General features: G+C 40.0%; 1 protein-coding gene across 1 annotated transcript; it reads left to right on the top strand.

Annotated features, from left to right (window-relative positions):
- The first annotated feature begins 10,433 nt into the window (after nt 1-10,433).
- LOC130069456 (zona pellucida sperm-binding protein 3-like) lies at nt 10,434-12,784 on the top strand. Its single transcript, XM_056233331.1, has 8 exons — nt 10,434-11,000; nt 11,504-11,622; nt 11,690-11,793; nt 11,879-12,056; nt 12,188-12,305; nt 12,384-12,466; nt 12,537-12,628; nt 12,700-12,784. The coding sequence occupies exons 1-8, from the start codon at nt 10,455-10,457 to the stop codon at nt 12,768-12,770; spliced, it is 1,311 nt and encodes a 436-aa protein (XP_056089306.1). The 5' UTR covers nt 10,434-10,454; the 3' UTR covers nt 12,771-12,784.
- The last annotated feature ends 1,129 nt before the right edge of the window (nt 12,785-13,913 follow it).

Genomic DNA, 13,913 nt, shown 5'->3' with positions numbered 1-13,913 from the left:
GTGGTCAATGGTGTCAAATCCAGCACTAAGATAAGTTAATACAATAAAAAAAAAAAGCTGAAACAATAAAATAAAAAGTGCTTTAAGATTTTCAAGTCTTTTCACCTTATTTTTAATGTAAGAGGCCATTAGTACCTTGTGTCGAGACTTCTGGTCTCATCCGCTTATTTTAGCTGTACAACAGTCCGTAATGCTGCGTGTTATTGCAAACTTGTTTCTCATATTTAGGGCCCAAGCCCTGGAAGGTGAGAAGGCCTGATGTTTTTCTAAGGATTAGTTTTTTTGTTCAAGGTTTCAGGGGCTTTTAGGACCCTTAACATGTTCAAAAACTCGGATCAAATCAATGAGGCCTACGATCAATATGATCAAAGTATAAAGTTCATCTCTGTGAAAAAGAAAGCCTGTAATACTCAAAATAGTTTGTGTACATGAATGTGTGTCCACACATGCACACGTCCGAGGCCTTTATCTTTGCAAGCACATGTGTACATACTGTATGTGAACATGATGAACATGCTCCTGAACATTAAATGTTTCTCTTGTTTTCGATCTCCCCGATTCATTTTCAATGGATGGTCATTTTTGAGCAATGTAAGCTCAGATCAATCAGTCAGTTTAAAAAATAAATACACAACCTAATTGAAAAAGAACAAGTTGGCAAAAAGATTACATGCGATATTTGGTGGTAATACCGTAACGAGAGATTTATAGGCTTGTTTTTGTAGGCCGGTCATTTTTGACTGGGAACCAAAAGTGTGACTGTTCCATTTTGTAAAAGATCAAAGCATTTCAAAACAACCTTCCTGGTTAAACATTAAAGCACACTAGTGTGATAAACAGTGCACTTTTTGTTGTATATTGACAGATTTATCCACAAATAATGCTTTTTTCACTCAAAAACTGAGATGAATTAGCTCAGATCAGTGAGGCCTATGATCAATCAGATCCAAATAGAAATACAAAACCTGTGCTAATTGAAAGAAAACAAGTTGGCAAAAATATTGTATCCAATATTTGGTGATAATATAGAGTAATGAGAGATTTATTCGCAGTTTTTTGTAGGCTTGTCATTTGTGACGAGTAACACCACAAGTTGGGGGGAAAATTTTAAACATTCTCCAATTTTGGGGAAGTAGTTATACCCTGGGTGAGTAAAGTCGGGTGTTTTAGTCCAATGGGATAATGTTAACTAGCATTTTCGGGGAAAAGAAAATCCCCTCCGGGTCAAAATGGCTCGAACACAACATGAGGGTAAAGACATAATTTAAGTGAACACTCACCCAGCCAGGCATTTTTTGTGTGTATTTGACCGTTTAGGCCTGATTTGAGAATGATTTGAGACCGTTTGATAAAAATAAAACAGACCATTATGAATAATATGAAGAATTTACAAACATTTAGCTTTAGGAGACCTTGCATTTCCCTGAAAAGAGGAAATTAGCTGGATATTATATATATATATATATATATATATATATATATATATATATATATATGAAAATATTTAATAAACACTGCTAAGCCACAACATTAAAACCACTGACAGATGAAGCGAATAACATTGATTATATATCGGTACAATGGCACCTGTCAAGGGGTTGGATATATACAGGTCCTTCTAAAAAAATTAGCATATTGTGATAAAGTTCATTATTTTCCATAATGTAATGATAAAAATTAAACTTTCATATATTTTAGATTCATTGTACACCAACTGAAATATTTCAGGTCTTTTATTGTTTTAATACTGATGATTTTGGCATACAGCTCATGAAAACCCAAAATTCCTGTATCAAAAAATTAGCATATTTCATCCGACCAATAAAAGAAGTGTTTTTAATACAATAAAAAAAAGTCAACCTTCAAATAATTATGTTCAGTTATGCACTCAATAGTCAATACTTGGTCAGGAATCCTTTTGCAGAAATGACTGCTTCAATGCGGCGTGGCATGGAGGCAATCAGCCTGTGGCACTGCTGAGGTGTTATGGAGGCCCAGGATGCTTCGATAGCGGCCTTAAGCTCATCCAGAGTGTTGGGTCTTGCGTCTCTCAACTTTCTCTTCACAATATCCCACAGATTCTCTATGGGGTTCAGGTCAGGAGAGCTGGCAGGCCAATTGAGCACAGTAATACCATGGTCAGTAAACCATTTACCAGTGGTTTTGGCACTGTGAGCAGGTTCCAGGTCGTGCTGAAAAATTAAATATTCATCTCCATAAAGCTTTTCAGCAGATGGAAGCATGAAGTGCTCCAAAATCTCCTGATAGCTAGCTGCATTGACCCTGCCCTTGATAAAACACAGTGCACCAACACCAGCATCTGACATGGCACCCCAGACCATCACTGACTGTGGGTACTTGACACTGGACTTCAGGCATTTTGGCATTTCCTTCTCCCCAGTCTTCCTCCAGACTCTGGCACCTTGATTTCCGAATGACATGCAAAACTGAGCAACAGTCCAGTGCTGCTTCTCTGTAGCCCAGGTCAGGCGCTTCTGCTGCTGTTTCTGGTTCAAAAGTGGCTTGACCAGGGGAATGCGGCACCTGTAGCCCATTTCCTGCTCACGCCTGTGCACGGTGGCTCTGGATGTTTCTACTCCAGACTCAGTCCACTGCTTCCGCAGGTCCCCCAAGGTCTGGAATCGGTCCTTCTCCACAATCTTCCTCAGGGTCCGGTCACCTCTTCTCGTTGTGCAGCGTTTTTTGCCACACTTTTTCCTTCCCACAGACTTCCCACTGAGGTGCCTTGATACAGCGCTCTGGGAACAGCCTATTTGTTCAGAAATTTCTTTCTGTCTTACCCTCTTGCTTGAGGGTGTCAATGATGGCCTTCTGGACAGCAGTCAGGTCGGCAGTCTTACCCATGATTGCGGTTTTGAGTAATGAAACCGGCTGGGAGTTTTTAAAAGCCTCAGGAATCTTTTGCAGGTGTTTAGAGTTAATTAGTTGATTCAGATGATTAGGTTAATAGCTCGTTTAGAGACCCTTTTCATGATATGCTAATTTTTTGAGACAGGAATTTTGGGTTTTCATGAGCTGTATCCCAAAATCATCAGTATTAAAACAATAAAAGACCTGAAATATTTCAGTTGGTGTGCAATGAATCTAAAATATATGAAAGTTTAATTTTTATCATTACATTATGGAAAATAATGAACTTTATCACAATATGCTAATTTTTTGAGAAGGACCTGTATTAGGCAGCAAGTGAACAATCAGTTCTTGAATTTTATGTGTTAGAAGCAGGAAAAATGGGCAAGCGAAAAGATCTGAGTGACAAGGGCCAAATAGTGATGGATGGAAACCTGTCTTGTAGGATCTCTAGAACAGCACGTTGGCTGCGCATTGACCCGTCCCCTCGCTGCACTATAGGCAATGACTTTACAGGTCGAAACTGATTTCAGACACGCTTCTGAGGCAGCGTAACGGTTTAATGATCTACAGCAAAATAGAGAGAGCTTTATGTTTTTGGTCAAAAGTGCACATTTACACACAAACTGACCATCTAATGCAACTTCAGACGCCATCTTTATTTTTTAGCTCAACTGTCACAGAATGGAAAGCACAGGATTTTGCCAAATTCCTACATATTTTTTAATCTCCCGATCCTTTCCACCCTCTATTTTTTCCTCCATCAGTGGTTAGATCTAAGGTTAAAAATTTAATTGATGTTCAACAAATAAAAAAAAGATTTAATACAAATGAACAAATGATAAAGCTTGGGTTGCTGAATATTCAATCCCTTATTTCAAAATAACTTATTGTTAATAATATGATTACAGACTATAACCTAGATGTGCTGTGTTTGACAGAAACCTGGCTAAAACCAAACGATTACATTACTTTAAATGAGTCCACCCCCCAAGATTACTGTTATAAACATGAGCCTTGTCTGAAAGGCAAAGGGGGAGGTGTTGCTGTAATTTATAGTCATATTTTCAAAATTACTAAGAAGTCTAGTTTCAAATATAATTCTTTTGAAGTGTTGGTGCTTAATGTAACAATATATAGTGTAAATGATGAATCACGTTTGAGATTTGTGCTGGCTACTGTATACAGGCCACCAGGGCACCATACAGACTTTATCAAAGAATTTGCTGACTTTCTATCAGAGTTAGTACTCGCTGCAGATAAAGTCATAAATATACAAATATTTTAATATACATGTAGATAATGAAAAAGATGCATTGGGATTGGCATTTAAAGATATTTTTAACTCTATTGGAGTTAGACAACATGTGTCAGGACATACTCGTTGTTGTAATCATACTCTAGATCTAATATTATCACATGGAATCAATGTTGATGCTATTGAAATTCTTCAGCAGAGCGATGACATCTCAGATCATTATCTAGTTTCGTGTAAACTTCATTTAGCCAAGGCTTCAAAGCCGACTCCGTGTTACAAATATGTTAGACCTATCACTTCTGCCACTAAAGATTGCTTTATCAATAATCTTCCTGATCAGTTTCATCATCTCAGCATCCTAGATAGCTTAGAAGAACTTGATATTGCGACAGAAACTTATCTCTTTTTTCCAGCACTTTAGACACAGTTGCTCCGTTGCGCTTAAAGAAGATTAAAGAAAACAGTCCCAACGCCGTGGTACAACGAACACACTCAGGCCCTAAAGAGAGCAGCCGGAAAAATGGAGCAAAACTGGAAGAAAACTAAACTAGAGGGATTTCGCATTTCATGGAAGGAGAGCTCGATTGCTTACAGAGAGGCCTTAAAAGCTGCTAGATCTGCTTATTTTTCAACCCTATTAGAAGAAAATAAACAAAACCCTAGGTATTTATTTGAAACAGTTGCTAAACTAATGAAAAATAAAGCTTCAAGCCCAGAAGTTTCCAAGCAGCACAACAGTAATGACTTTATGACCTTCTTCACTTATAAGATTGATAATATCAGGGACAAAATTATAACTATGCAACCATCTACTATAGCATCGCCTCAGGGAGTGCATTGTAGTCTCCCCAAGGAAAAATTTGATTAATTCATTGCTATAGAAGAAGAAGAATTTTCTAAACTCGTTAAAGGGGTCCCAAATGGTACATGCACTTTTACAAGTTGATTGTACTGAAATGTGTGTTGGCAGTGCCTGTACACAAACATCATAAAATGATAAAAATCCATCCAGTGTTTTTGTTTTAATCTCCTTATATGTTTTCCCCTGCCTCAAATCGAGCCGTTCGAGCCTGTGACGTCACAAGCTCGCACGCCCCTCCCACGATTGTTGAATGACAGCCGCGTTTCAACACAGACCCGCCCTCGCTCATGAGCCAGCTGTCAATCATAGTCCGCGCGGATCGGCGCGGTCATTGTTGATATGCTGGAGCACTGTCTATGAGCAGAATGGTCTAAGCGATTGTGGTGTTCTGTTCTTGGGTGTAATAACGAACACAGCAGTCATTTTAATGTTCCTAAATCCGAACCGCTGAAGACGCAGTGGCTGAGTTTGTTTTCGAAGGGAATATTCCCCACGAGCAACGTCAATGCTTTCATATTTGCGCGAATTATTTCACACACCAGACTGCTTATAAACGAGGAGGGTCAGTATAAAGCTGGTTTTGTTTCTGCTTGGTTAATACTTTTGTATATTGACAACATTTGTATATACCCATGTATATTCTCTTTTCCCTGCAAGAGTTTGTATGTTGATATTTTTGTTAATAAAAATAAAAAATAAAAAAAGCTGGTTTTGCTAAGAAGCTGCTCCTGGACCGGTAACAACTATTCGTGTTCCTGCTAAACCTCCAAAATAACTGAAGTGAGTGTAACGTTTTATTAACCTTTAATATTTATATTAATCTTTGCAAATCGCTAGCTGCACGCTTCACAATGAATGCGTCTAAGGTTTACACTCAGGGTACATTACGGCATGTTTTCTATGTACGACGTTCTCAATATAATTCATAATCCCACTTCTATAATGAACAACGCGTTATGGTTATTGTGTTACAAACGGTGTAGCACAGAACAGAGAGGCGGGGTGAGCAAAGCTCATTATCATTTAAAGTCATATGCACTGAAACGGCGTGCTGAAAACAGAGCTGTTTTTGACCAGGTAAAATAAGTGTTTTCTTACAATACTAATGAGAATTTTTAATTAAGGTATATTACAAAGTTTTAATTTAGACTCTAAAGAATTATATTAGCTTGTACAAAAATGGCATTATATGACCCCTTTAAATCATCTAAATCGACAACATGTATGTTAGACCTTATTGCGACTAAGCTATTGAAAGGGATGCTTCCAGAGGTCATAGATCCTCTCCTCAATATCATTAATTCATCTTTGTCAGTAGGATACGAACCAAAAACTTTTAAGCTGGCTATGATTAAACCACTTGTTAAAAAATCGCAACTTGATCGTACAGAATTGGTCAATTACAGGCCGATCTCGAATCTACCTTTTCTGTCAAAGATACTAGAAAAGGCACTATCTCCACAATTACACTCACCTAAAGGATTATTAGGAACACATGTTCAATTTCTCATTAATGCAATTATCTAATCAACCAATCACATGGCAGTTGCTTCAATGCATTTAGGGGTGTGGTCCTGGTCAAGACAATCTCCTGAACTCCAAACTGAATGTCAGAATGGGAAAGAAAGGTGATTTAAGCAATTTTGAGCGTGGCATGGTTGTTGGTGCCAGACGGGCTAGTCTGAGTATTTCACAATCTGCTCAGTTACTGGGATTTTCACGCACAACCATTTCTAGGTTTTACAAAGGATGATGTGAAAAGGGAAAAACATCCAGTATGCGGCAGTCCTGTGGGCGAAAATGCCTTGTTGATGCTAGAGGTCAGAGGAGAATGGGCCGACTGATTCAAGCTGATAGAAGAGCAACTTTGACTGAAATAACCACTCGTTACAACCGAGGTATGCAGCAAAGCATTTGTGAAGCCACAACACGCACAACCTTGAGGCGGATGGGCAACAACAGCAGAAGACCCCACCGGGTACCACTCATCTCCAATACAAATAGGAAAAAGAGGCTACAATTTGCAAGAGCTCACCAAAATTGGACATTTGAAGACTGGAAAAATGTTGCCTGGTCTGATGAGTCTCGATTTCTGTTGAGACATTCAGATGGTAGAGTCAGAATTTGGCGTAAACAGAATGAGAACATGGATCCATCATGCCTTGTTACCACTGTGCAGGCTGGTGGTGGTGGTGTAATGGTGTGGGGGATGTTTTCTTGGAACACTTTGGGCCCCTTAGTGCCAATTGGGCATCGTTTAAATGCCACGGCCTACCTGAGTATTGTTTCTGACCATATCCATCCCTTTATGGCCACCATGTACCCATCCTCTGATGGCTACTTCCAGCAGGATAATGCACCATGTCACAAAGCTTGAACCATTTCAAATTGGTTTCTTGAACATGACAATCAGTTCACTGTACTAAAATGGCCCCCACAGTCACCAGATCTCAACCCAATAGAGCATCTTTGGGATGAGGTGGAACGGGAGCTTCGTGTCCTAGATGTGCATCCCACAAATCTCCATCAACTGCAAGATGCTATCCTATCAATATGGGCCAACATTTCCAAAGAATGCTTTCAGCACCTTGTTGAATCAATGCCACGTAGAATTAAGGCAGTTCTGAAGGCGAAAGAGTATTAGTTTGGTGTTCCTAATAATCCTTTAGGTGAGTGTATGTTCCTTTTTAGAAAGAAATGATATCTGCGAGGATTTTCAGTCAGGATTCAGATCGTACCATAGTACTGAGACAGCTCTCATCAGAGTCACAAATGATTTGCTCTTATCATCAGATCGTGGTTGTATCTCGCTATTAGTGTTACTCGATCTTAGTGCTGCATTTGATACTATCGACCACAACATTCTTTTAAATAGACTCAAAAATTATGTTGGTATTAGTGGAATTGCATTAATTGCATTAGTGGAATTGCATGGTATTAGTGGACTTGCATGAGTATGATTTAAACCGTGCTATCAGTTTGTAGCAGTAAATGAAGAGATGTCTTATCAATCACAAGTTCAGTATGGCGTACCACAAAGCTCAGTACCGTTGCTGTTCACTCTGTACATGCTACCCTTAGGAGATATCATTAGGAAGCATGGCATTAGTTTTCACTGTTATGCCGATGATACTCAGCTCTATATTTCTTCACGCCCTGACGAAACTTACCAATTCACAAAATTAACGGAATGCATAGCTGATATAAAAAACTGGATGACTAGTAATTTCCTACTACTTAATTCTGAAAAAATAGATTCTAATTATTGGACAAAAAACATCCTCACGTAATAACCTAGAATACTGTCTAACACTTGATGGCTGCTCTGTCAAGTCTTCGTCGTCGGTTAGGAACCTGGGTGTGCCCTTTGATACCAACCTTTCATTTGAAAATCACGTGTCTAGTATCTGTAAAACCGCATTTTTCCATCTTAAAAATATATCCAAATTCTGTCATATGTGCGTTCATGACATCAAGGCTAGATTATTGTAATGCTCTACTGGGTGGTTGCCCTGCACGCTTAAAGAAATTACAGCTGGTCCAAAACGCAGCAGCTCGAGTTCTTACCAGAACCAGGAAGTATGACCATATTAGCCCAGTTCTGTCAACACTGCATTGGCTCCCTATTAAACATTGTATACATTTTTAATATTGCTAATTACTTACAAAGCACTAAATGGTTTAGCTCCCCAGTACTTGAGCAAGCTCTTAACGCATTATAGTCCTTCATGTCTATTGCGATCTCAAAATTCCGGCCAGTTGATAATACCTAGAATATCAAAATCGACTGCAGGCGGTAGATCCTTTTCCTATTTAGCACCAAAACTTTGGAACAGTCTTCCTACCATTGTCCGGGAAGCAGACACACTCTGTCAGTTCAAAGCTAGACTAAAAACACATCTCTTTGACCTAGCATACACATAATACATTATAGACTTATATAATTCAATGTTAGGCTGCATAGATTTGGTCAGCCGGAACTGGGAACACTTCCCTTAAATCTTGATGTACTCGTTACATCATAAGAAGAATGGCATCTACGCTAATATTAGTGTCTTTGTTTATCCCGAGGTTTTCCCGCAGCCTGCCGGATCCAGGTGGTATCCAGATCTGACGAAGGAGCTTCGCCTGGACCCGATGACAATGCAGTGCTGAAGTGTCAACTATCCTCTCCCTATGGAGGATCTCTTTCCCACTCTACAGATAAAGCGTTGTTGAAAATCCAGTTCGCGAACCCCGAACTGATAAAATAAAATAAAATTCTTTATCTAATGTATAGGCAAGACAAGTAGTTTGTTTAGGCATGGTTTGTAGGGAAATTACAAACCTGCGCATATATATTCAAACGAATATAACTGGGCTATAGAATCAATTCTTAATGCGCATGTGAACGCCATCAGGTCACAGGTTCGCGTTTAAAGTCTGTTTAGAGAGAACGCCGTCGTATTAGTGGCCCCTAATTTGATACCAAATGATAATTTTGCTGGAAGAGAATCAATCAAAACTAACTTTAGCTGGAACATTATTCAAAAATCGCTATAAAGCCAAAACAATCTCTGTTACCGTAAATTGTATGTTTATCTCTGTAAAGCTGCTTTGAAACAATCTACATTGTTAAAAGCGCTATATAAATGAAGATGACTTGACTTTCCGTCTATCAGCCTATGTTATTTGGATCGTTATCATAGGCCTACACTCAATGAACAACATCTCAACACTAAATTAAAGGCCTTTCTCATATAGACGCGTGTCTCAAATACAAGCCGGTGCAGTTCGGCGATTTGTGAAAATAAAAGCCTGAGCTATTATTTGAAGTTTTACGGTACACTCTAATGATAGTTAGTAGACATGTAGATGCAACGTTACATATAGTCAACAGAATATGTTAAAGGGACCATAAAACTAAAAGTGAAACTGAAAACATTCCACTCTAAGTTGAATGAATAAGAAATTACACATTATTTGGTAGTAAAAACTAAGTGTTGTACATGTTATTGGTGCAAAGATGTGAGAGTATATTTTGTACAACATTTGCAACTGCATTTCATCACTTAATACAAGCATCACCATTTTTTAATTGTGTCTTCTGTTACAGACATTTATAAGTTTATTTTAAAATGCAAAATACTTGAAAGCAAAATGTGTAAATAAAGCTATGTAAACTTGCATTTTTTAAGTGTTCAAGCCCACTTGAACACTTGGATTAAAGACCGGAAATACTGTAGGTCATGTAAGTAGACAAGTCGTCAAGTACAAAGACGTCAAATGTGGTTATTTGGACAGGCCCATAAAAAATGTGCAGAGTGGTGCGTCCCCAAGATGCATACACTCTACAGGTCCAGAGGGGAATCAAGGATAATCAATTAAGGTAAAAGGGGTGGAGCCACCTTAACTCAAAGCTGTACAAAATGGCAAAGCCAAGCACTTGTGTGTGTTGTGGTGCTTGTGTCAAAGTTTGTTAGGATGGGGTTCCTGAAAGTTGTCTTAGTGGTGGTTGTGATTGTTGCATTTGATCTGCCTGATGTCTTGGGAAGTTTGAGGTCCAGTCATAGTCCAAGAAGCATGGGGCCAAAATCAGATCCAGCTTCCAGAAGTCCTGCCCTTTCTCCTCTAGGGCTCTGGAACCCTTTGCAAGTGGCTTCTCAGTTTCAGAGTCCTTTGGGTCCCGTCTCCAAAAGCCTTGCGCAAGAGCCTTTTGGCCTTCAGGAGAAGCAGCTGTTGCAGGGTCCAGTGAAGCCTTTGGATTGGAGGTATCCCATCGTTCCCGAGGTGCAGAGCGAGTTGGCGGTGGACTTCCAATTGAGGCAACCCGTGACTCCCAGCAGCGTAGCGGTTCAATGTGGTGAGAACCGGGTTCTCGTAGAGGTCCAGCAGGACTTTTTCAGCAATGGTCAGTTGATCCAGCCAACTGGACTGTCTTTAGGTGGATGTCCTGTTGTTGGTCAGGATCCTGAGTCAAGAGTGCTCATCTTTGAGTATGAATTACAGGACTGCAACAGCGTGCTGATGGTAAGAACTCACAAATCTTAATGGGTTATTTGTTGTGGCAGAGGAACTTTCAAGGAAAATCAGTTTACTTGGTTTTACAATGCCAGGGCAGCTAAGACCAAGTTTTCTATCTGTCTGAATGGTTAAATCCTGAATTTTCAAGCTACTTGCCTTTAGTAACCCTTCAAACCAACATCTGATGTAAACCATCCCATAAATGGTATGAAGGGAGCTTAAGAAACAAGAACAATATATATTGTGCCTTAATAGTGTTAAAGCTAGTTTTTACCAATGTGCATGTTCAATACTAAATGCATGTCTCCAAAACATTGACTATCTCTGGCAACACCAGAGTTTCTGAGGGCAGCTGTGGTGATGTGAAGAATTTACTAATTGGTGACTTGCTCTTTAGGAATTACACCATTGCAGTGCACCTTCTCCCATTCATAGCAATATAAGTGCATGGTCTTGGTGTATGTAATGTCTTTGGGATGACCCTCTTGGTAACCACAATCTTTTTACAGCTGAATGAGGATGAGCTTGTCTACACCTTCTCTCTTACCTACACCCCTGAGGCGCTTGCTGGTACTCCGATTACCCGGGCTGATGGGGCAATTGTTGGTGTTCAATGCCATTATCAAAGGTAAGTGATCTTGGTCACTTTCTCGTGCAACTAGGAGACCAATTAATGGTACTTTCATGAACCGCAGGCTCCAAAATGTAAGCAGTGATGCCTTGAGACCAACGTGGGTCCCTTATACCTCCACAGAGGCAGGACAAGAAGTCTTGCTTTTCTCCCTGAAGATCATGATGGGTTGGTACAGGTTTTTTCTTTCAATAAAATGAACCTTTACCCTTGCTATTGTGGCTGTGCCTAAAATGTTTCTTATTTTGTGTAGATGATTGGTCCTATCAGAGGCCTTCATACTCCTATTTCCTGGGTGGCGTTATTAACATCGAGGCATCTGTGAAGCAGTACAATCATGTGCCTCTGCGTGTGTTTGTGGACAGCTGTGTGGCCACTCAAGTACCTGATGTGAACTCTCTTCCAAGTTATTCCTTCATTGAGAATCATGGGTAAGGTCATGGCCCCCGTTGCGGTAGGACTGTTTAGTTGCTTTTTGTAACTCGTCATGGGTAAGGTCTAGTTGCTTGATGCTCTACAGTTGACGTTCATGAGTTGCTCTTTGTGATTGTGTCGTCGTCAGGTGCTTTATGGATGCCAAAACTACAGCTTCCAGCTCCCGCTTCATGCCTCGGTCCCAGGTTGACGAGATCCAGTTCCAGCTGGAGGCATTTATGTTCCAGGAGGGCAACAGTCCTTCTGTATGTACTGTGAATATCATGAGTTGACTTTTCTTCCCATCTGCCCTGGTTTTGTGACTTGTCTGTCACCCCTTGCAGATCTACATAACTTGTATTCTGAAGGCAACTATTGCTTCTGCACCCAGTGACGCTCAGCACAAATCCTGTTCCTTTGCCAATGGGTACGTGGGCATTTTATTTTTAAGTTGACTTTTCTCATGTTGAAGGTTCCATGTCTTTGTTTTATTGCAGGTGGTTTGCTGCTGATGGTAATGACCAAGTTTGTGGTTGCTGTGACTCAACATGTGGTCCTGATGGTGAATTTGCTGCCTCTCCCTATGGAGGTTGGTAGCTTTTGCTCTTTCTAAGGTTGCTTTTGATTCAAGTGCTCTAACTTGGCTTTTCTTCTCTCTAGGCATTCAGTGGGAAGGCAAGGCCTCACTTGGTCCTGTAATGGTTCAAGGGCAAAAGAGAGCTTCTCAATAAAACTGCCAAATCAATCCTCGATTGTATCTGACTTGTCATTTTGCTCCATGTCTGGTTTAACTGCTTTTGACTCGGAAAAAGTGCCTCATTCTGCCAATGTGGTGAAACTGATAGTCCTACTGTACTTTCAAGTCCCATATAGCATGCAACCATTGGCTTCCAGAAGTTAATAACTTCTCTTTCTCCATAGGGAGTTTTAAATGATGAACCTTTAATTTTGGTGAAACCGTGTGATGTAGACACAATACTGACTAAATGGGAGACCTTGATAAATGCTCTACTTTTCCCGGTGTTTAATACTAAAGCACAATATAACCATTTTTATCCAGCTTCTAGCTAATGTTACCTGCTGTCAAGTGTAGTGTTAAATAGCCTCACGTGCAGCAATGTTTACGTTGCATCTAATGTAAGTTTGACCATCAGAGAAGCATAGACATTTAAGTGGCACCAAAATCTGTATGGGTAGACTGCAGAGCCCTATCATGCTTGCTGATACTTGCTCATTACATGGTTAGGTTACAAATTAATATTTGACTGGGTCTCCATCTGGATATGCATGATGGTATTACACAAATGAAGTACACCTAACTAGGACATCCATAAATCTTACCTTGTGAAAAATGCTTGCTACAAATCCTGGAGTACTTCGGCTGATAGCAGCAACCCATCGCTGCCTTCTCTCACCATCAAATGGTATTCAATAAAAAGATATATTGGCTTTACCCTGTCTATTAGCACAGCCAATGGCACAACACAAAATAACCATTTTATTACAAGAACAAACACGTGCTTGTTTGGCTTGCCGTCTGTCTACAGAATAACTCTTCTGCTGTGTGTCATTGCGTTCAGAATTCGCGCGAGTAGAGCGTGACGTCACGTGCAAAGGGTCTATAGTCATGCGAGTTCCCAAACACGATGCATGATGAGATACGGTTAGCCTCAAATACCACTCAGAAGCGGTATTCAAGATGGTGTGGGTTTAGTGTATGTTAAGGGCACTGAGCTTCGGCATTTTTAAGACATGGGACAGTCTTGCGCACTTCCTGTCACATGCATGTGTGGTTAAGACATCAAGTGTGGATTTTTGCACAGGCACTTTGTCTCTCTTTTGACACATTGAGGGGGCATTTACATTAAACAATT

This window comes from Rhinichthys klamathensis, unplaced genomic scaffold, assembly GCF_029890125.1.
Source record: "Rhinichthys klamathensis goyatoka isolate OS25496 unplaced genomic scaffold, OSU_Roscu_1.1 h1tg000368l_1, whole genome shotgun sequence".
In the NCBI taxonomy this organism is placed as follows: Eukaryota; Metazoa; Chordata; class Actinopteri; order Cypriniformes; family Leuciscidae; genus Rhinichthys; species Rhinichthys klamathensis.
Note: the sequence above shows the minus strand (reverse complement) of the source record. Positions and strands in the feature narration are given on the sequence as shown.